This window comes from Rhinatrema bivittatum, unplaced genomic scaffold (assembly GCF_901001135.1).
Source record: "Rhinatrema bivittatum unplaced genomic scaffold, aRhiBiv1.1, whole genome shotgun sequence".
Taxonomy (NCBI): Eukaryota; Metazoa; Chordata; class Amphibia; order Gymnophiona; family Rhinatrematidae; genus Rhinatrema; species Rhinatrema bivittatum.
The window spans coordinates 1-21,372 of NW_021820420.1; the positions used below are offsets into that span (position 1 = coordinate 1).

The following is a 21,372-nucleotide window of genomic DNA, read 5'->3' on the forward strand; positions in this document are numbered from 1 at the left end:
GACAAAAGGAATTGCTACAAATGTTTATGTTTGTGTATGTTTGTTCAGTAGTCGATTATTGCAAATCTTATATATAAATCAATGTGAAGTAGAATAAAATAACACTAAGAAGTTGATTGCAATAATCAGACATGGAAAACAACGGCAATAATTAATCTGGCAGTATCTAAAGCAAAGCATGCATTACTTATGATGTTGTTTATTATCCAAGGTGTTGTAATGCTCCTGAAGAGTTTATTGATCTGATCAGTTACAGCTTTACTTACTTTTATATTGTATGTGAGATTGTGCTATCTTCAGTGGTAGTGGCTTGGGAACAGCCAGAATAAAAAGAAGGCAGACACTAGCTTTTCCTTAAGTGCAGTTTATTTAGAGTGGAATTGAGAAATGTGCACAGCAAAAAGCAAATGCAACAGGCAGGTCACCTGAGAGCTCAGATGTCTCATAATAACAAAGAGCAGTAGGAAACACAACAAACAATGTAAGCAGCTCTCTTAGACTTCAGGCAAGTCCCAGATGTAAACCAAGGAAGTATTTAACTTACTATCACTCGCGATCCGTAAACGTAGCATGTTATGTCATGTAATAGGGTTCTCTCTGTTCCCCGAGTCCTTCCCTACACTTTTAGTCACTGAGGTCTTATATTCTGGTGAAGGTTCCTCCTTTCACCCAGGATTACCTGTTGGTCTCAATCTTAAGGAGGACTGGATGAGTGCTGTGCCCGATCCTGTCAGATATTCTGAGGAAGTTAAGTGTACACTCCCTTGGAGAAATATCTAACACTGGCAACAGTGAGCAAGCCACCAGATGCAAGAGGAGGTCTCCGTTCTCCTCTATGTTAATAAATCTAGCTTACAGGTCAGCACCTGCATTCTCAGACTCTGGTCCTGCCTTGATTTCTTCCCTTCATGCTTGGCTGTTGTTTACATCTCCCAGAAGCAGCCAATTCTTGTCTGATAGTTCACAGGTTTCAGCACTTAAGCATTTGCATCTGTGAATAGCAGGGACAGTAATCAATAGTATCTTCAACATATCTAAGGCATATTGCCCTTTTCTGCGGTGTAATCAACTACGGCCTAAGCACAACTTTCTAGTTGTTTTGATATTTTAGCAAACTGACCTGACAACTCTAGGGTAAGCGTGGTGACCACCGCATAATCCATGCAAACAGAGATCTTGTGATTTGAAGGTCATTGCTGCTTTCTTCTCAGGCCCATGGGTTCCTCTGAATGTATTATATCTGAAATAATCAGGCTCAGACGATTGTTGATCTTTTCAGAAGGGCAAAAATAGGAAGACTGGGAGAATCAATTTTAAAAAATGTGCTATTGTGCTGTAATTTCCTTCATCAAGAAGTAATTTTTTCTCTTTACTGTGCTTCTAGAATAATTATTCTTATTTCTATTGATTACAGGGCCTGAAATTATACAGAAATTAAACGTTCTCAACATATCCACAACCTCTGTATTTCTAAACTGGAGTAGACCTGTGGGAAACAATAGCTTCTATCAGATACAAGTCCTAGAAGTACCCTCTAAGATAATTAATGTGAGCTCAGAATCTGTATCTGTAGATGGCCTGACTCCAGGGATGAAGTACACATTCATAATCACTGCATTTGCTGGAGACAACGTCACACATGGAAATTGGAGTCAGACGTCTACATATACAAGTGAGTACTGAGAATGAACATCAAGTGGAAATGGTTCTTCCATTTTCCGTATTCACATCGTCAGACAAGGATCATATTTTACATTCTACTTGTGACACAGAGGACTTGGGTTACCTCATCAGAATGCTTAATTTAATTCTCCTCTCTTTCACACACCTATATTGAGTTAAAACACTTAGGTGCCAGCTAAAAATAATGATGGATATGTTATTAGCTTATAGGATTAATGAGACAAAGGGAATTGCTACAAATGTTTATGTTTGTGTATGTTTGTTCAGTAGTCGATTATTGCAAATCTTAATATATAAATCAATGTGAAGTAGAATAAAATAACACTAAGAAGTTGATTGCAATAATCAGACATGGAAAACAATTGCAATAATTAATCTGGCAGTATCTAAAGCAAAGCATGCATTACTTATGATGTTGTTTATTATCCAAGGTGTTGTAATGCTCCTGAAGAGTTTATTGATCTGATCAGTTACAGCTTTACTTACTTTTATATTGTATGTGAGATTGTGCTATCTTCAGTGGTAGTGGCTTGGGAACAGCCAGAATAAAAAGAAGGCAGACACTAGCTTTTCCTTAAGTGCAGTTTATTTAGAGTGGAATTGAGAAATGTGCACAGCAAAAAGCAAATGCAACAGGCAGGTCACCTGAGAGCTCAGATGTCTCATAATAACAAAGAGCAGTAGGAAACACAACAAACAATGTAAGCAGCTCTCTTAGACTTCAGGCAAGTCCCAGATGTAAACAAAGGAAGTATTTAACTTACTATCACTCGCGATCCGTAAACGTAGCATGTTATGTCATGTAATAGGGTTCTCTCTGTTCCCCGAGTCCTTCCCTACACTTTTAGTCACTGAGGTCTTATATTCTGGTGAAGGTTCCTCCTTTCACCCAGGATTACCTGTTGGTCTCAATCTTAAGGAGGACTGGGTGAGTGCTGTGCCCGATCCTGTCAGATATTCTGAGGAAGTTAAGTGTACACTCCCTTGGAGAAATATCTAACACTGGCAACAGTGAGCAAGCCACCAGATGCAAGAGGAGGTCTCCGTTCTCCTCTATGTTAATAAATCTAGCTTACAGGTCAGCACCTGCATTCTTAGACTCTGGTCCTGCCTTGATTTCTTCCCTTCATGCTTGGCTGTTGTTTACATCTCCCAGAAGCACCCAATTCTTGTCTGATAGTTCACAGGTTTCAGCACTTAAGCATTTGCATCTGTGAATAGCAGGGACAGTAATCAATAGTATCTTCAACATATCTAAGGCATATTGCCCTTTTCTGCGTTGTAATCAACTACGGCCTAAGCACAACTTTCTAGTTGTTTTGATATTTTAGCAAACTGACCTGACAACTCTAGGGTAAGCGTGGTGACCACCGCATAATCCATGCAAACAGAGATCTTGTGATTTGAAGGTCATTGCTGCTTTCTTCTCAGGCCCATGGGTTCCTCTGAATGTATTATATCTGAAATAATCAGGCTCAGACGATTGTTGATCTTTTCAGATGGGCAAAAATAGGAAGACTGGGAGAATCAATTTTAAAAAATGTGCTATTGTGCTGTAATTTCCTTCATCAAGAAGTAATTTTTTCTCTTTACTGTGCTTCTAGAATAATTATTCTTATTTCTATTGATTACAGGGCCTGAAATTATACAGAAATTAAACGTTCTCAACATATCCACAACCTCTGTATTTCTAAACTGGAGTAGACCTGTGGGAAACAATAGCTTCTATCAGATACAAGTCCTAGAAGTACCATCTAAGATAATTAATGTGAGCACAGAATCTGTATCTGTAGATGGCCTGACTCCAGGGATGAAGTACACATTCATAATCACTGCATTTGCTGGAGACAACGTCACACATGGAAATTGGAGTCAGACGTCTACATATACAAGTGAGTACTGAGAATGAACATCAAGTGGAAATGGTTCTTCCATTTTCCGTATTCACATCGTCAGACAAGGATCATATTTTACATTCTACTTGTGACACAGAGGACTTGGGTTACCTCATCAGAATGCTTAATTTAATTCTCCTCTCTTTCACACACCTATATTGAGTTAAAACACTTAGGTGCCAGCTAAAAATAATGATGGATATGTTATTAGCTTATAGGATTAATGAGACAAAGGGAATTGCTACAAATGTTTATGTTTGTGTAAGTTTGTTCAGTAGTCGATTAATTGCAAATCTTAATATATAAATCAATGTGAAGTAGAATAAAATAACACTAAGAAGTTGATTGCAATAATCAGACATGGAAAACAATTGCAATAATTAATCTGGCAGTATCTAAAGCAAAGCATGCATTACTTATGATGTTGTTTATTATCCAAGGTGTTGTAATGCTCCTGAAGAGTTTATTGATCTGATCAGTTACAGCTTTACTTACTTTTATATTGTATGTGAGATTGTGCTATCTTCAGTGGTAGTGGCTTGGGAACAGCCAGAATAAAAAGAAGGCAGACACCTAGCTTTTCCTTAAGTGCAGTTTATTTAGAGTGGAATTGAGAAATGTGCACAGCAAAAAGCAAATGCAACAGGCAGGTCACCTGAGAGCTCAGATGTCTCATAATAACAAAGAGCAGTAGGAAACACAACAAACAATGTAAGCAGCTCTCTTAGACTTCAGGCAAGTCCCAGATGTAAACCAAGGAAGTATTTAACTTACTATCACTCGCGATCCGTAAACGTAGCATGTTATGTCATGTAATAGGGTTCTCTCTGTTCCCCGAGTCCTTCCCTACACTTTTAGTCACTGAGGTCTTATATTCTGGTGAAGGTTCCTCCTTTCACCCAGGATTACCTGTTGGTCTCAATCTTAAGGAGGACTGGGTGAGTGCTGTGCCCGATCCTGTCAGATATTCTGAGGAAGTTAAGTGTACACTCCCTTGGAGAAATATCTAACACTGGCAACAGTGAGCAAGCCACCAGATGCAAGAGGAGGTCTCCGTTCTCCTCTATGTTAATAAATCTAGCTTACAGGTCAGCACCTGCATTTTCAGACTCTGGTCCTGCCTTGATTTCTTCCCTTCATGCTTGGCTGTTGTTTACATCTCCCAGAAGCAGCCAATTCTTGTCTGATAGTTCACAGGTTTCAGCACTTAAGCATTTGCATCTGTGAATAGCAGGGACAGTAATCAATAGTATCTTCAACATATCTAAGGCATATTGCCCTTTTCTGCGGTGTAATCAACTACGGCCTAAGCACAACTTTCTAGTTGTTTTGATATTTTAGCAAACTGACCTGACAACTCTAGGGTAAGCGTGGTGACCACCGCATAATCCATGCAAACAGAGATCTTGTGATTTGAAGGTCATTGCTGCTTTCTTCTCAGGCCCATGGGTTCCTCTGAATGTATTATATCTGAAATAATCAGGCTCAGACGATTGTTGATCTTTTCAGAAGGGCAAAAATAGGAAGACTGGGAGAATCAATTTTAAAAAATGTGCTATTGTGCTGTAATTTCCTTCATCAAGAAGTAATTTTTTCTCTTTACTGTGCTTCTAGAATAATTATTCTTATTTCTATTGATTACAGGGCCTGAAATTATACAGAAATTAAACGTTCTCAACATATCCACAACCTCTGTATTTCTAAACTGGAGTAGACCTGTGGGAAACAATAGCTTCTATCAGATACAAGTCCTAGAAGTACCATCTAAGATAATTAATGTGAGCTCAGAATCTGTATCTGTAGATGGCCTGACTCCAGGGATGAAGTACACATTCATAATCACTGCATTTGCTGGAGACAACGTCACACATGGAAATTGGAGTCAGACGTCTACATATACAAGTGAGTACTGAGAATGAACATCAAGTGGAAATGGTTCTTCCATTTTCCGTATTCACATCGTCAGACAAGGATCATATTTTACATTCTACTTGTGACACAGAGGACTTGGGTTACCTCATCAGAATGCTTAATTTAATTCTCCTCTCTTTCACACACCTATATTGAGTTAAAACACTTAGGTGCCAGCTAAAAATAATGATGGATATGTTATTAGCTTATAGGATTAATGAGACAAAAGGAATTGCTACAAATGTTTATGTTTGTGTATGTTTGTTCAGTAGTCGATTATTGCAAATCTTAATATATAAATCAATGTGAAGTAGAATAAAATAACACTAAGAAGTTGATTGCAATAATCAGACATGGAAAACAATTGCAATAATTAATCTGGCAGTATCTAAAGCAAAGCATGCATTACTTATGATGTTGTTTATTATCCAAGGTGTTGTAATGCTCCTGAAGAGTTTATTGATCTGATCAGTTACAGCTTTACTTACTTTTATATTGTATGTGAGATTGTGCTATCTTCAGTGGTAGTGGCTTGGGAACAGCCAGAATAAAAAGAAGGCAGACACTAGCTTTTCCTTAAGTGCAGTTTATTTAGAGTGGAATTGAGAAATGTGCACAGCAAAAAGCAAATGCAACAGGCAGGTCACCTGAGAGCTCAGATGTCTCATAATAACAAAGAGCAGTAGGAAACACAACAAACAATGTAGGCAGCTCTCTTAGACTTCAGGCAAGTCCCAGATGTAAACAAAGGAAGTATTTAACTTACTATCACTCGCGATCCGTAAACGTAGCATGTTATGTCATGTAATAGGGTTCTCTCTGTTCCCCGAGTCCTTCCTTACACTTTTAGTCACTGAGGTCTTATATTCTGGTGAAGGTTCCTCCTTTCACCCAGGATTACCTGTTGGTCTCAATCTTAAGGAGGACTGGGTGAGTGCTGTGCCCGATCCTGTCAGATATTCTGAGGAAGTTAAGTGTACACTCCCTTGGAGAAATATCTAACACTGGCAACAGTGAGCAAGCCACCAGATGCAAGAGGAGGTCTCCGTTCTCCTCTATGTTAATAAATCTAGCTTACAGGTCAGCACCTGCATTTTCAGACTCTGGTCCTGCCTTGATTTCTTCCCTTCATGCTTGGCTGTTGTTTACATCTCCCAGAAGCACCCAATTCTTGTCTGATAGTTCACAGGTTTCAGCACTTAAGCATTTGCATCTGTGAATAGCAGGGACAGTAATCAATAGTATCTTCAACATATCTAAGGCATTTTGCCCTTTTCTGCGTTGTAATCAACTACGGCCTAAGCACAACTTTCTAGTTGTTTTGATATTTTAGCAAACTGACCTGACAACTCTAGGGTAAGCGTGGTGACCACCGCATAATCCATGCAAACAGAGATCTTGTGATTTGAAGGTCATTGCTGCTTTCTTCTCAGGCCCATGGGTTCCTCTGAATGTACTTTATCTGAAATAATCAGGCTCAGACGATTGTTGATCTTTTCAGATGGGCAAAAATAGGAAGACTGGGAGAATCAATTTTAAAAAATGTGCTATTGTGCTGTAATTTCCTTCATCAAGAAGTAATTTTTTCTCTTTACTGTGCTTCTAGAATAATTATTCTTATTTCTATTGATTACAGGGCCTGAAATTATACAGAAATTAAACGTTCTCAACATATCCACAACCTCTGTATTTCTAAACTGGAGTAGACCTGTGGGAAACAATAGCTTCTATCAGATACAAGTCCTAGAAGTACCATCTAAGATAATTAATGTGAGCACAGAATCTGTATCTGTAGATGGCCTGACTCCAGGGATGAAGTACACATTCATAATCACTGCATTTGCTGGAGACAACGTCACACATGGAAATTGGAGTCAGACGTCTACATATACAAGTGAGTACTGAGAATGAACATCAAGTGGAAATGGTTCTTCCATTTTCCGTATTCACATCGTCAGACAAGGATCATATTTTACATTCTACTTGTGACACAGAGGACTTGGGTTACCTCATCAGAATGCTTAATTTAATTCTCCTCTCTTTCACACACCTATATTGAGTTAAAACACTTAGGTGCCAGCTAAAAATAATGATGGATATGTTATTAGCTTATAGGATTAATGAGACAAAGGGAATTGCTACAAATGTTTATGTTTGTGTAAGTTTGTTCAGTAGTCGATTAATTGCAAATCTTAATATATAAATCAATGTGAAGTAGAATAAAATAACACTAAGAAGTTGATTGCAATAATCAGACATGGAAAACAATTGCAATAATTAATCTGGCAGTATCTAAAGCAAAGCATGCATTACTTATGATGTTGTTTATTATCCAAGGTGTTGTAATGCTCCTGAAGAGTTTATTGATCTGATCAGTTACAGTTTTACTTACTTTTATATTGTATGTGAGATTGTGCTATCTTCAGTGGTAGTGGCTTGGGAACAGCCAGAATAAAAAGAAGGCAGACACCAGCTTTTCCTTAAGTGCAGTTTATTTAGAGTGGAATTGAGAAATGTGCACAGCAAAAAGCAAATGCAACAGGCAGGTCACCTGAGAGCTCAGATGTCTCATAATAACAAAGAGCAGTAGGAAACACAACAAACAATGTAAGCAGCTCTCTTAGACTTCAGGCAAGTCCCAGATGTAAACCAAGGAAGTATTTAACTTACTATCACTCGCGATCCGTAAACGTAGCATGTTATGTCATGTAATAGGGTTCTCTCTGTTCCCCGAGTCCTTCCCTACACTTTTAGTCACTGAGGTCTTATATTCTGGTGAAGGTTCCTCCTTTCACCCAGGATTACCTGTTGGTCTCAATCTTAAGGAGGACTGGGTGAGTGCTGTGCCCGATCCTGTCAGATATTCTGAGGAAGTTAAGTGTACACTCCCTTGGAGAAATATCTAACACTGGCAACAGTGAGCAAGCCACCAGATGCAAGAGGAGGTCTCCGTTCTCCTCTATGTTAATAAATCTAGCTTACAGGTCAGCACCTGCATTCTCAGACTCTGGTCCTGCCTTGATTTCTTCCCTTCATGCTTGGCTGTTGTTTACATCTCCCAGAAGCAGCCAATTCTTGTCTGATAGTTCACAGGTTTCAGCACTTAAGCATTTGCATCTGTGAATAGCAGGGACAGTAATCAATAGTATCTTCAACATATCTAAGGCATATTGCCCTTTTCTGCGGTGTAATCAACTACGGCCTAAGCACAACTTTCTAGTTGTTTTGATATTTTAGCAAACTGACCTGACAACTCTAGGGTAAGCGTGGTGACCACCGCATAATCCATGCAAACAGAGATCTTGTGATTTGAAGGTCATTGCTGCTTTCTTCTCAGGCCCATGGGTTCCTCTGAATGTATTATATCTGAAATAATCAGGCTCAGACGATTGTTGATCTTTTCAGAAGGGCAAAAATAGGAAGACTGGGAGAATCAATTTTAAAAAATGTGCTATTGTGCTGTCATTTCCTTCATCAAGAAGTAATTTTTTCTCTTTACTGTGCTTCTAGAATAATTATTCTTATTTCTATTGATTACAGGGCCTGAAATTATACAGAAATTAAACGTTCTCAACATATCCACAACCTCTGTATTTCTAAACTGGAGTAGACCTGTGGGAAACAATAGCTTCTATCAGATACAAGTCCTAGAAGTACCATCTAAGATAATTAATGTGAGCTCAGAATCTGTATCTGTAGATGGCCTGACTCCAGGGATGAAGTACACATTCATAATCACTGCATTTGCTGGAGACAACGTCACACATGGAAATTGGAGTCAGACGTCTACATATACAAGTGAGTACTGAGAATGAACATCAAGTGGAAATGGTTCTTCCATTTTCCGTATTCACATCGTCAGACAAGGATCATATTTTACATTCTACTTGTGACACAGAGGACTTGGGTTACCTCATCAGAATGCTTAATTTAATTCTCCTCTCTTTCACACACCTATATTGAGTTAAAACACTTAGGTGCCAGCTAAAAATAATGATGGATATGTTATTAGCTTATAGGATTAATGAGACAAAAGGAATTGCTACAAATGTTTATGTTTGTGTATGTTTGTTCAGTAGTCGATTATTGCAAATCTTAATATATAAATCAATGTGAAGTAGAATAAAATAACACTAAGAAGTTGATTGCAATAATCAGACATGGAAAACAATTGCAATAATTAATCTGGCAGTATCTAAAGCAAAGCATGCATTACTTATGATGTTGTTTATTATCCAAGGTGTTGTAATGCTCCTGAAGAGTTTATTGATCTGATCAGTTACAGCTTTACTTACTTTTATATTGTATGTGAGATTGTGCTATCTTCAGTGGTAGTGGCTTGGGAACAGCCAGAATAAAAAGAAGGCAGACACTAGCTTTTCCTTAAGTGCAGTTTATTTAGAGTGGAATTGAGAAATGTGCACAGCAAAAAGCAAATGCAACAGGCAGGTCACCTGAGAGCTCAGATGTCTCATAATAACAAAGAGCAGTAGGAAACACAACAAACAATGTAAGCAGCTCTCTTAGACTTCAGGCAAGTCCCAGATGTAAACCAAGGAAGTATTTAACTTACTATCACTCGCGATCCGTAAACGTAGCATGTTATGTCATGTAATAGGGTTCTCTCTGTTCCCCGAGTCCTTCCCTACACTTTTAGTCACTGAGGTCTTATATTCTGGTGAAGGTTCCTCCTTTCACCCAGGATTACCTGTTGGTCTCAATCTTAAGGAGGACTGGGTGAGTGCTGTGCCCGATCCTGTCAGATATTCTGAGGAAGTTAAGTGTACACTCCCTTGGAGAAATATCTAACACTGGCAACAGTGAGCAAGCCACCAGATGCAAGAGGAGGTCTCCGTTCTCCTCTATGTTAATAAATCTAGCTTACAGGTCAGCACCTGCATTCTCAGACTCTGGTCCTGCCTTGATTTTTTCCCTTCATGCTTGGCTGTTGTTTACATCTCCCAGAAGCAGCCAATTCTTGTCTGATAGTTCACAGGTTTCAGCACTTAAGCATTTGCATCTGTGAATAGCAGGGACAGTAATCAATAGTATCTTCAACATATCTAAGGCATATTGCCCTTTTCTGCGGTGTAATCAACTACGGCCTAAGCACAACTTTCTAGTTGTTTTGATATTTTAGCAAACTGACCTGAAAACTCTAGGGTAAGCGTGGTGACCACCGCATAATCCATGCAAACAGAGATCTTGTGATTTGAAGGTCATTGCTGCTTTCTTCTCAGGCCCATGGGTTCCTCTGAATGTACTTTATCTGAAATAATCAGGCTCAGACAATTGTTGATCTTTTCAGATGGGCAAAAATAGGAAGACTGGGAGAATCAATTTTAAAAAATGTGCTATTGTGCTGTAATTTCCTTCATCAAGAAGTAATTTTTTCTCTTTACTGTGCTTCTAGAATAATTATTCTTATTTCTATTGATTACAGGGCCTGAAATTATACAGAAATTAAACATTCTCAACATATCCACAACCTCTGTATTTCTAAACTGGAGTAGACCTGTGGGAAACAATAGCTTCTATCAGATACAAGTCCTAGAAGTACCATCTAAGATAATTAATGTGAGCTCAGAATCTGTATCTGTAGATGGCCTGACTCCAGGGATGAAGTACACATTCATAATCACTGCATTTGCTGGAGACAACGTCACACATGGAAATTGGAGTCAGACGTCTACATATACAAGTGAGTACTGAGAATGAACATCAAGTGGAAATGGTTCTTCCATTTTCCGTATTCACATCGTCAGACAAGGATCATATTTTACATTCTACTTGTGACACAGAGGACTTGGGTTACCTCATCAGAATGCTTAATTTAATTCTCCTCTCTTTCACACACCTATATTGAGTTAAAACACTTAGGTGCCAGCTAAAAATAATGATGGATATGTTATTAGCTTATAGGATTAATGAGACAAAAGGAATTGCTACAAATGTTTATGTTTGTGTATGTTTGTTCAGTAGTCGATTATTGCAAATCTTAATATATAATGTTATGTTATGAGTAAAGTCAATAGTGGACCCTTGGGCCGGCTGAGGTGGACAGTGTCCACAGGAGTTAATAAGCCGGGAGGCGGCACTCAGCTGGAGCGGACTGATGGCGTCTTCACCCTGGAAACCCAAGACCCCCCCAGGAGGAGCCCGTAGGTGTCCGAGTCGCTGGGACTTAGGAGAATCGTGAATGAGTCCAAGGTTCGAGGCTGGCAGAAGACAAAGGAGAATCGTGAAGAATACCAAGGTTCGTGGCTGGCTGAAGACAAAGGAGAATCGTGAAGAAGACCAAGGTTCATGGCTGGCTGAAGACAAAGGAGAATCGTGAAGAAGACCAAGGTTCGTGGCTGGCTGAAGAGAAGGAGAATCAGGAACCGGAGCTGGAGTCAGGATATGTAGACAGCAAGTAGAGCCCAGAGCTGGAGCCAAGGCACAGCAGGACCAAACAGAACCTGACCTGGAAGCAAGGCACGGCTGGGACAAGCTGGAACCGGAGCTGGAAGCAAGGCACGGCTGGAACAAGCAGGAACCAGGGCTGGAAGCAAGGCACGGCTGGAACAAGCTGGAACCGGAGCTGGAAGCAAGGCACGGCTGGAACAAGCAGGAACCAGGGCTGGAAGCAAGGCACGGCTGGAACAAGCAGGAACCAAGGCTGAAAGCAACGCTGGGAAGCAACTAAGCACACAGTAGAGTGACCTCGTTGCAAAGGCAAAGCAAGGAAGTCAGACGCTGGTTTAAATAGCCGGCCAGCGTCTGACGTCAGGAACGGGGCGGTTCAGCACTTCCGGGTGCTGGACCTTTAAGAGCCCCCTGCTCGTGCGCGCGCGTTGCCTGGCAGTGGGAGGAGTCTGAGTCGTCCCTCGGCAGCGTCTCCACGTGGAGAGAGACGCTGCCATGCGGCCCTGCAGGCCCCAGGAGCAACGGAACGCGGCGAGACCGGGAGAGGCAGCAGAAAGGTAAGGACCCGGTCGCTAGCCTAGCGACCGGGACCGCAACAGTACCCCCCCTTTTACGCCCCCTCTTCAGAGGACTAGGCCTGTCAGGATGGTCCAGATGATATTGCTGTAGGAGAGTCTTGTCCAAGATGTTGCGGGCAGGCTCCCACGTATTGTCTTCGTCTCCACAACCTTCCCAGGCCAGCAAATACTCCCAACGTCTGTTGGCGAAACGAGCATCCAGGACCTCTCGTACCTGAAACGTAGGATCCCCATCCGTGGTGGTGGAAGCGTCGTCAAGAGGCCTGGGGTGGAATCTGGAAAGAATTACTGGTTTTAAGAGAGAGACGTGAAAGACATCATGAATGCGTAAAGTGGTTGGGAGTCGTAGACGGTAAGAGACCAACCCTACTCTTTCTGCTACGCGGAAGGGACCACAGAACTTGGGAGAGAGTTTCTTGGAAGGTTGCCTCAAATGAATGTTCTTTGTACTAAGCCACACTCGATCGCCTGGGAGGAAGGTGAATGCAGGTTTTCGGTGTCGATCATAGTAGCGTTTAGCAGTGCGTGCGACCTTCTGAAGACGGTGTTGCGTTGAGGACCACAATTTACTCAATTGGTCCGCGGACAATTGAGCAGCGGGTGAGGAGGTTGGTACAGGTAGAGGTAACGGTGGTTTGAGCTGTTTACCGTACACAATTTGAAAAGGGGATTTCCCCGTCGCCGTATGTATCTGATTATTATAGGCGAATTCAGCCCAAGGCAAAAGCTCCACCCAATTATCTTGTTTGTGGTTAATGAACGCTCGTAGGAACAACTTTAAAGAACGATTCATGCGTTCAGTTTGCCCATTACTTTGCGGGTGAAAAGCGGAAGAGAAACTCAACTGGATCTTAAATTTTTTGCATAAGGCTTTCCAATACCTGGCTGTGAATTGAGGACCTCTGTCTGAAACAATGTCCTGAGGCAGACCATGAATACGGAATACATGGTGTGTGAACAGAGAAGCCAGTTCAGTGGCGGAAGGTAATTTGGGTAAAGGCACAAAGTGAGCCATTTTAGAGAAGCGGTCCACCGTGACCCATACCACAGTCTTGCCTTGCGAAGGCGGGAGTTCCACCATAAAGTCAGTGGCAATATGTGTCCAGGGTTCCGTGGGTATAGGTAACGGTTGTAGTAACCCTCTCGGGGGGCCATTAAGCGGTTTCTGCAGAGCGCAAGTGGGGCAAGAACTCACGTAAAGGGAAACATCATGTCGAAGACCTGGCCACCAATAAAAACGATTTATAAGATCCAAAGTTCTTAGTCTACCAGCGTGCCCCCCGGTCAAGGAGTCGTGGCCCCAAGACAGGACTTCCCTCCGAAGCCTTTTAGGAACCGTAGTCTTACTTGAGGAACAAATGGAAGTAGTAGTTAGTTGAACACAGGCAGGATCCAGGATGGTTCGTGGAGAGTCGTCCTCTTCCTCCGGCTGACAGGTACGAGATAGAGCATCGGCTCGAACGTTCTTCTCCGCTGGTCGAAACTTGAGGATGAAATTGAAACGACTGAAGAAGAGTGACCATCTTGCTTGCCGCGAGTTTAGTCGTTGAGCTCGGGCCAAGTACAATAAATTTTTGTGGTCAGTGTACACTGTCACCGGATGATTAGCCCCCTCCAGCCATTGCCTCCACTCCTCGAAGGCTAACTTAATGGCTAGGAGTTCCTTGTCTCCGATGCCATAGTTACATTCAGCAGGCGAAAACTTTTTAGAGAAGTAAGAACATGGCATCAATTTGCCCGAAGTATCGTGTTGACTGAGCACCGCTCCAACAGCCAGATTCGAGGCATCGACCTCCAAGATGAAGGGTCGTTGTGGATCTGGGTGTTGTAGACAGGAAGCGGCTAGGAATGCTTGTTTTAAGTCTTCAAAGGCAGCCGAGGCGGTAGTGGACCAATCGTGAGCGTTAACCCCTTTGCGAGTAAGCGCCGTGAGAGGAGCTACCTTCTGGGAGTAATGTGGTATAAAATGCCTGTAGAAATTGGCGAATCCAAGGAATCGCTGTAGCGCCTTCAGGCCAGACGGGCGAGGCCAATTGACAATGGCCGCCACCTTCTCTGGGTCCATCTGGAAACCGGACGAGGAAACAATATATCCCAAGAACGGAAGCGACTCGCGCTCAAACTGACATTTTTCAAATTTAGCGTATAGATGATTGTCCCTTAGAGCCTGTAAGACTTGTTTGACGTGTTGGCGATGGGAAGAAAGATCTTGGGAATAGATCAGGACGTCATCAAGGTACACTATGACGAAGGAATGAAGCATCTCCCGGAGTACCTCATTCATCAGATTCTGGAAGACAGCAGGGGCATTACATAAGCCGAAAGGCATTACTAAGTATTCGTAATGTCCATCTCGCGTGTTGAACGCTGTCTTCCACTCGTCACCGGGACGAATACGAACCAAATTGTATGCTCCACGTAAATCCAATTTTGTAAAGATCTTGGCCCCCTGAAGTCTATCGAGCAGTTCTGGGATCAGAGGCAAGGGATAGCGATCTTTCTTAGTGATGGAGTTCAGACCTCGACAGTCTATGCACGGCCGGAGGGAGCCATCTTTTTTGGACACAAAAAAGAATCCTGCTCCTGCAGGGGAGTGCGAAGGACGAATGAACCCTTTGGCAAGATTCTCCGTAATGTAGTCTGACATTGCATGGGTTTCTGGCAGAGAAAGAGGGTATACCCTACCCCGCGGAGGAGTGGAACCAGGTAGTAAATCAATGGCACAGTCGAAGGGCCGATGGCATGGAAGCAGTTCAGCCTTTTGTTTGGAGAACACGTCAGCGTAATTCTGGTACGGCAAAGGAAGGTCCAGGGCAGAGTGAGAGAGTAATATCTCCGGTCTAGGAACGGGATCCAGGCAATTCTGGAAACAGGAAGGACTCCATTGCGCAATTTGGAGAGAGTCCCAATGGATCACCGGAGCATGTTGTTGCAACCAAGGGAGTCCCAGGACCACAGGGTGCACCGATTTATCAAGTAGCAAAAAGGAGATTGTCTCAGTGTGAAGCACTCCCGTCCGTAAAGTGAGAGGCATCGTAGTTTCAGAAATGGATCCAGGTAGAGGGGTTCCCTGGATAGAGGTAACCCGTAATGGAGGTATCCGGCGCTTAGTAGGTAGTCCTAATTGGTGTACCAGTTCTCTCCAGATAAAGTTCCCTCCGGCTCCGGAATCAATGAAAGCTAGAGTCTGAAAGGAGCCACCTGGATACTCCAACGTTATAGGAACTGTACATTGAGGAGTAGCATTAACATAGCCTAGGGGAACCTCCTCATCTCTCCCTAGACTTGAGCTTTTCCCGGTCTCGCAGGACACTGACCCAGGAAATGACCCTTAGTGCCGCAGTATAAGCACAGGCCTTGAGTGCGGCGACGTGTCTTCTCCTCCTCGGTTAGGGGCGCCCGACCAAGCTGCATAGGTTCCTCAGAGGGGCTGTGGGAGGCTGATGATGTCTTGTGAGATAAAGTCAGAAACCTGGAGAAGGAGGGTGCCAAAGAGACAGGCCGATGAGGAACTCGACCCTCCTTAGCTCGTTGCTGCAATCGCCGGTCAATCCTCCCGGCCAAGTCTATCACCCCGTTCAGAGTGAAGGGCAGGTCGCGAGCCATCAGCTCGTCCTTGATACGGCCTGCAAGGCCTTCCAAGAAAATACCCCGCGAACAGTCATCCTGCCAGCCGAGTTCCATCGCCAGAGTACGAAATTCAATAGCGTACTCCGCCAGAGAACGGGATCCTTGTCGTAGCTGTAGAATTTCAGTGGTAGCGGTGGTAGCACGAGCTGGCTCGTCAAAAGTCTGTTTGAAGTGAGTCACGAAAACCTGTAAATTGTGCAGCATGGCGTCCTGTTTCTCCCACATGGGAGAGGCCCATAGCATAGCTCTCCCATCGAGCAGAGACAAAATATATGCTACCTTGACGGCATCAGACGGGAACTGCCCTGGTAGCAAAGTGAAGCGGATGAAACACTGATTCAAAAACGCCCTGCACGATCTGGCATCCCCGGAGTATCGAGTAGGCGCTGGAAGCTGAGTCTGCGCGGGAGCTAGAACCGCCGGTGGAGGCGGGGGTTGTGCCACCGGAGGAGGATTGGCGTCCAAGCGACTGGCTAGGCGATCCACCGTAGCAGCCAAGACTTCCAGACATTGCTGTTGCTGCTGGATTCTTTGGGCCATGCCAGGGATGGCCTGCATAGGAGCGGAGTCCGCCGAGTCCATGGCCTTTGCAAACTGTTATGTTATGAGTAAAGTCAATAGTGGACCCTTGGGCCGGCTGAGGTGGACAGCGTCCACAGGAGTTAATAAGCCGGGAGGCGGCACTCAGCTGGAGCGGACTGATGGCGTCTTCACCCTGGAAACCCAAGACCCCCCCAGGAGGAGCCCGTAGGGGTCCGAGTCGCTGGGACTTAGGAGAATCGTGAATGAGTCCAAGATTCGAGGCTGGCAGAAGACAAAGGAGAATCGTGAAGAAGACCAAGGTTCGTGGCTGGCTGAAGACAAAGGAGAATCGTGAAGAAGACCAAGGTTCGTGGCTGGCTGAAGACAAGGAGAATCAGGAACCGGAGCTGGAGTCAGGATATGTAGACAGCAAGTAGAGCCCAGAGCTGGAGCCAAGGCACAGCAGGACCAAACAGAACCTGACCTGGAAGCAAGGCACGGCTGGGACAAGCTGGAACCGGAGCTGGAAGCAAGGCACGGCTGGAACAAGCAGGAACCAGGGCTGGAAGCAAGGCACGGCTGGAACAAGCTGGAACCGGAGCTGGAAGCAAGGCACGGCTGGAACAAGCAGGAACCAGGGCTGGAAGCAAGGCACGGCTGGAACAAGCAGGAACCAAGGCTGAAAGCAACGCTGGGAAGCAACTAAGCACACAGTAGAGTGACCTCGTTGCAAAGGCAAAGCAAGGAAGTCAGAAGCTGGTTTAAATAGCCGGCCAGTGTCTGACGTCAGGAACGGGGCGGTTCAGCACTTCCGGGTGCTGGACCTTTAAGAGCCCCCTGCTCGCGCGCGCGCGTTGCCTGGCAGTGGGAGGAGTCTGAGTCGTCCCTCGGCAGCGTCTCCACGTGGAGAGAGACGCTGCCATGCGGCCCTGCAGGCCCCAGGAGCAACGGAACGCGGCGAGACCGGGAGAGGCAGCAGAAAGGTAAGGACCCGGTCGCTAGCCTAGCGACCGGGACCGCAACATATAAATCAATGTGAAGTAGAATAAAATAACACTAAGAAGTTGATTGCAATAATCAGACATGGAAAACAATTGCAATAATTAATCTGGCAGTATCTAAAGCAAAGCATGCATTACTTATGATGTTGTTTATTATCCAAGGTGTTGTAATGCTCCTGAAGAGTTTATTGATCTGATCAGTTACAGCTTTACTTACTTTTATATTGTATGTGTGAGATTGTGCTATCTTCAGTGGTAGTGGCTTGGGAACAGCCAGAATAAAAAGAAGGCAGACCCTAGCTTTTCCTTAAGTACAGTTTATTTAGAGTGGAATTGAGAAATGTGCACAGCAAAAAGCAAATGCAACAGGCAGGTCACCTGAGAGCTCAGATGTCTCATAATAACAAAGAGCAGTAGGAAACACAACAAACAATGTAAGCAGCTCTCTTAGACTTCAGGCAAGTCCCAGATGTAAACAAAGGAAGTATTTAACTTACTATCACTCGCGATCCGTAAACGTAGCATGTTATGTCATGTAATAGGGTTCTCTCTGTTCCCCGAGTCCTTCCCTACACTTTTAGTCACTGAGGTCTTATATTCTGGTGAAGGTTCCTCCTTTCACCCAGGATTACCTGTTGGTCTCAATCTTAAGGAGGACTGGGTGAGTGCTGTGCCCGATCCTGTCAGATATTCTGAGGAAGTTAAGTGTACACTCCCTTGGAGAAATATCTAACACTGGCAACAGTGAGCAAGCCACCAGATGCAAGAGGAGGTCTCCGTTCTCCTCTATGTTAATAAATCTAGCTTACAGGTCAGCACCTGCATTCTCAGACTCTGGTCCTGCCTTGATTTCTTCCCTTCATGCTTGGCTGTTGTTTACATCTCCCAGAAGCAGCCAATTCTTGTCTGATAGTTCACAGGTTTCAGCACTTAAGCATTTGCATCTGTGAATAGCAGGGACAGTAATCAATAGTATCTTCAACATATCTAAGGCATATTGCCCTTTTCTGCGGTGTAATCAACTACGGCCTAAGCACAACTTTCTAGTTGTTTTGATATTTTAGCAAACTGACCTGACAACTCTAGGGTAAGCGTGGTGACCACCGCATAATCCATGCAAACAGAGATCTTGTGATTTGAAGGTCATTGCTGCTTTCTTCTCAGGCCCATGGGTTCCTCTGAATGTATTATATCTGAAATAATCAGGCTCAGACGATTGTTGATCTTTTCAGAAGGGCAAAAATAGGAAGACTGGGAGAATCAATTTTAAAAAATGTGCTATTGTGCTGTCATTTCCTTCATCAAGAAGTAATTTTTTCTCTTTACTGTGCTTCTAGAATAATTATTCTTATTTCTATTGATTACAGGGCCTGAAATTATACAGAAATTAAACGTTCTCAACATATCCACAACCTCTGTATTTCTAAACTGGAGTAGACCTGTGGGAAACAATAGCTTCTATCAGATACAAGTCCTAGAAGTACCATCTAAGATAATTAATGTGAGCTCAGAATCTGTATCTGTAGATGGCCTGACTCCAGGGATGAAGTACACATTCATAATCACTGCATTTGCTGGAGACAACGTCACACATGGAAATTGGAGTCAGACGTCTACATATACAAGTGAGTACTGAGAATGAACATCAAGTGGAAATGGTTCTTCCATTTTCCGTATTCACATCGTCAGACAAGGATCATATTTTACATTCTACTTGTGACACAGAGGACTTGGGTTACCTCATCAGAATGCTTAATTTAATTCTCCTCTCTTTCACACACCTATATTGAGTTAAAACACTTAGGTGCCAGCTAAAAATAATGATGGATATGTTATTAGCTTATAGGATTAATGAGACAAAAGGAATTGCTACAAATGTTTATGTTTGTGTATGTTTGTTCAGTAGTCGATTATTGCAAATCTTAATATATAAATCAATGTGAAGTAGAATAAAATAACACTAAGAAGTTGATTGCAATAATCAGACATGGAAAACAATTGCAATAATTAATCTGGCAGTATCTAAAGCAAAGCATGCATTACTTATGATGTTGTTTATTATCCAAGGTGTTGTAATGCTCCTGAAGAGTTTATTGATCTGATCAGTTACAGCTTTACTTACTTTTATATTGTATGTGAGATTGTGCTATCTTCAGTGGTAGTGGCTTGGGAACAGCCAGAATAAAAAGAAGGCAGACACTAGCTTTTCCTTAAGTGCAGTTTATTTAGAGTGGAATTGAGAAATGTGCACAGCAAAAAGCAAATGCAACAGGCAGGTCACCTGAGAGCTCAGATGTCTCATAATAACAAAGAGCAGTAGGAAACACAACAAACAATGTAAGCAGCTCTCTTAGACTTCAGGCAAGTCCCAGATGTAAACAAAGGAAGTATTTAACTTACTATCACTCGCGATCCGTAAACGTAGCATGTTATGTCATGTAATAGGGTTCTCTCTGTTCCCCGAGTCCTTCCCTACACTTTTAGTCACTGAGGTCTTATATTCTGGTGAAGGTTCCTCCTTTCACCCAGGATTACCTGTTGGTCTAAATCTTAAGGAGGACTGGGTGAGTGCTGTGCCCGATAGAGATGTGAATCGTGTCCTCGATCGTCTTAACGATCGATTTCGGCTGGGAGGGGGAGGGAATCGTATTGTTGCCGTTTGGGGGGGTAAAATATCGTGAAAAATCGTGAAAAAGCGTAAAAAATCGAAAAAACGTAAAATCGCAAAACCGGCACATTAAAACCCCCTAAAACCCACCCCCGACCCTTTAAATTAAATCCCCCACCCTCCCGAACCCCCCCCCCAAATGACTTACATAACCTGCGGGTCCAGCGGTGGTCCAGAACGGCAGCGGTCCGGAACGGGCTCCTGCTACTGAATCTTGTTGTCTTCAGCCGGCGCCATTTTCCAAAATGGCGCCGAAAAATGGCGGCGGCCATAGACGAACACGATTGGACGGCAGGAGGTCCTTCCGGACCCCCGCTGGACTTTTGGCAAGTCTTGTGGGGGTCAGGAGGCCCCCCCCAAGCTGGCCAAAAGTTCCTGGAGGTCCAGCGGGGGTCAGGGAGCGATTTCCCGCCGCGAATCGTTTTCGTACGGAAAATGGCGCCGGCAGGAGATCGACTGCAGGAGGTCGTTCAGCGAGGCGCCGGAACCCTCGCTGAACGACCTCCTGCAGTCGATCTCCTGCCGGCGCCATTTTCCGTACGAAAACGATTCGCGGCGGGAAATCGCTCCCTGACCCCCGCTGGACCTCCAGGAACTTTTGGCCAGCTTGGGGGGGGCCTCCTGACCCCCACAAGACTTGCCAAAAGTCCAGCGGGGGTCCGGAAGGACCTCCTGCCGTCCAATCGTGTTCGTCTATGGCCGCCGCCATTTTTCGGCGCCATTTTGGAAATTGGCGCCGGCCGAAGACAACAAGATTCAGTAGCAGGAGCCCGTTCCGGACCGCTGCCGTTCCGGACCGCCGCTGGACCCGCAGGTTATTTAAGTCATTTGGGGGGGGGTTCGGGAGGGTGGGGGATTTAATTTAAAGGGTCGGGGGTGGGTTTTAGGGGGTTTTAGTGTGCCGGCTCACGATTCTAACGATTTATAATGATAAATCGTTAGAATCTCTATTGTATTGTGTTCCATAACGGTTTAAGACGATATTAAAATTATCGGACGATAATTTTAATTATCCTAAAACGATTCACATCCCTAGTGCCCGATCCTGTCAGATATTCTGAGGAAGTTAAATGTAC

General features: G+C 43.7%; 1 protein-coding gene across 1 annotated transcript in view; it reads left to right on the top strand.

The window, feature by feature from the left end:
• Positions 1-1,414: 1,414 nt before the first annotated feature.
• The window catches only part of LOC115081619 (receptor-type tyrosine-protein phosphatase eta-like), a gene marked incomplete at both ends in the record, with an annotated part of 31,205 nt that continues 11,247 nt past the window's right edge, over positions 1,415-21,372 (top strand). The window contains 7 exons of the mRNA XM_029586049.1: positions 1,415-1,672; positions 3,318-3,575; positions 5,223-5,480; positions 7,126-7,383; positions 9,030-9,287; positions 10,933-11,190; positions 18,996-19,253. Coding sequence (XP_029441909.1) covers positions 1,415-1,672; positions 3,318-3,575; positions 5,223-5,480; positions 7,126-7,383; positions 9,030-9,287; positions 10,933-11,190; positions 18,996-19,253 — 1,806 coding nt within the window. The remainder of the gene's footprint in view (positions 1,673-3,317; positions 3,576-5,222; positions 5,481-7,125; positions 7,384-9,029; positions 9,288-10,932; positions 11,191-18,995; positions 19,254-21,372) is intronic.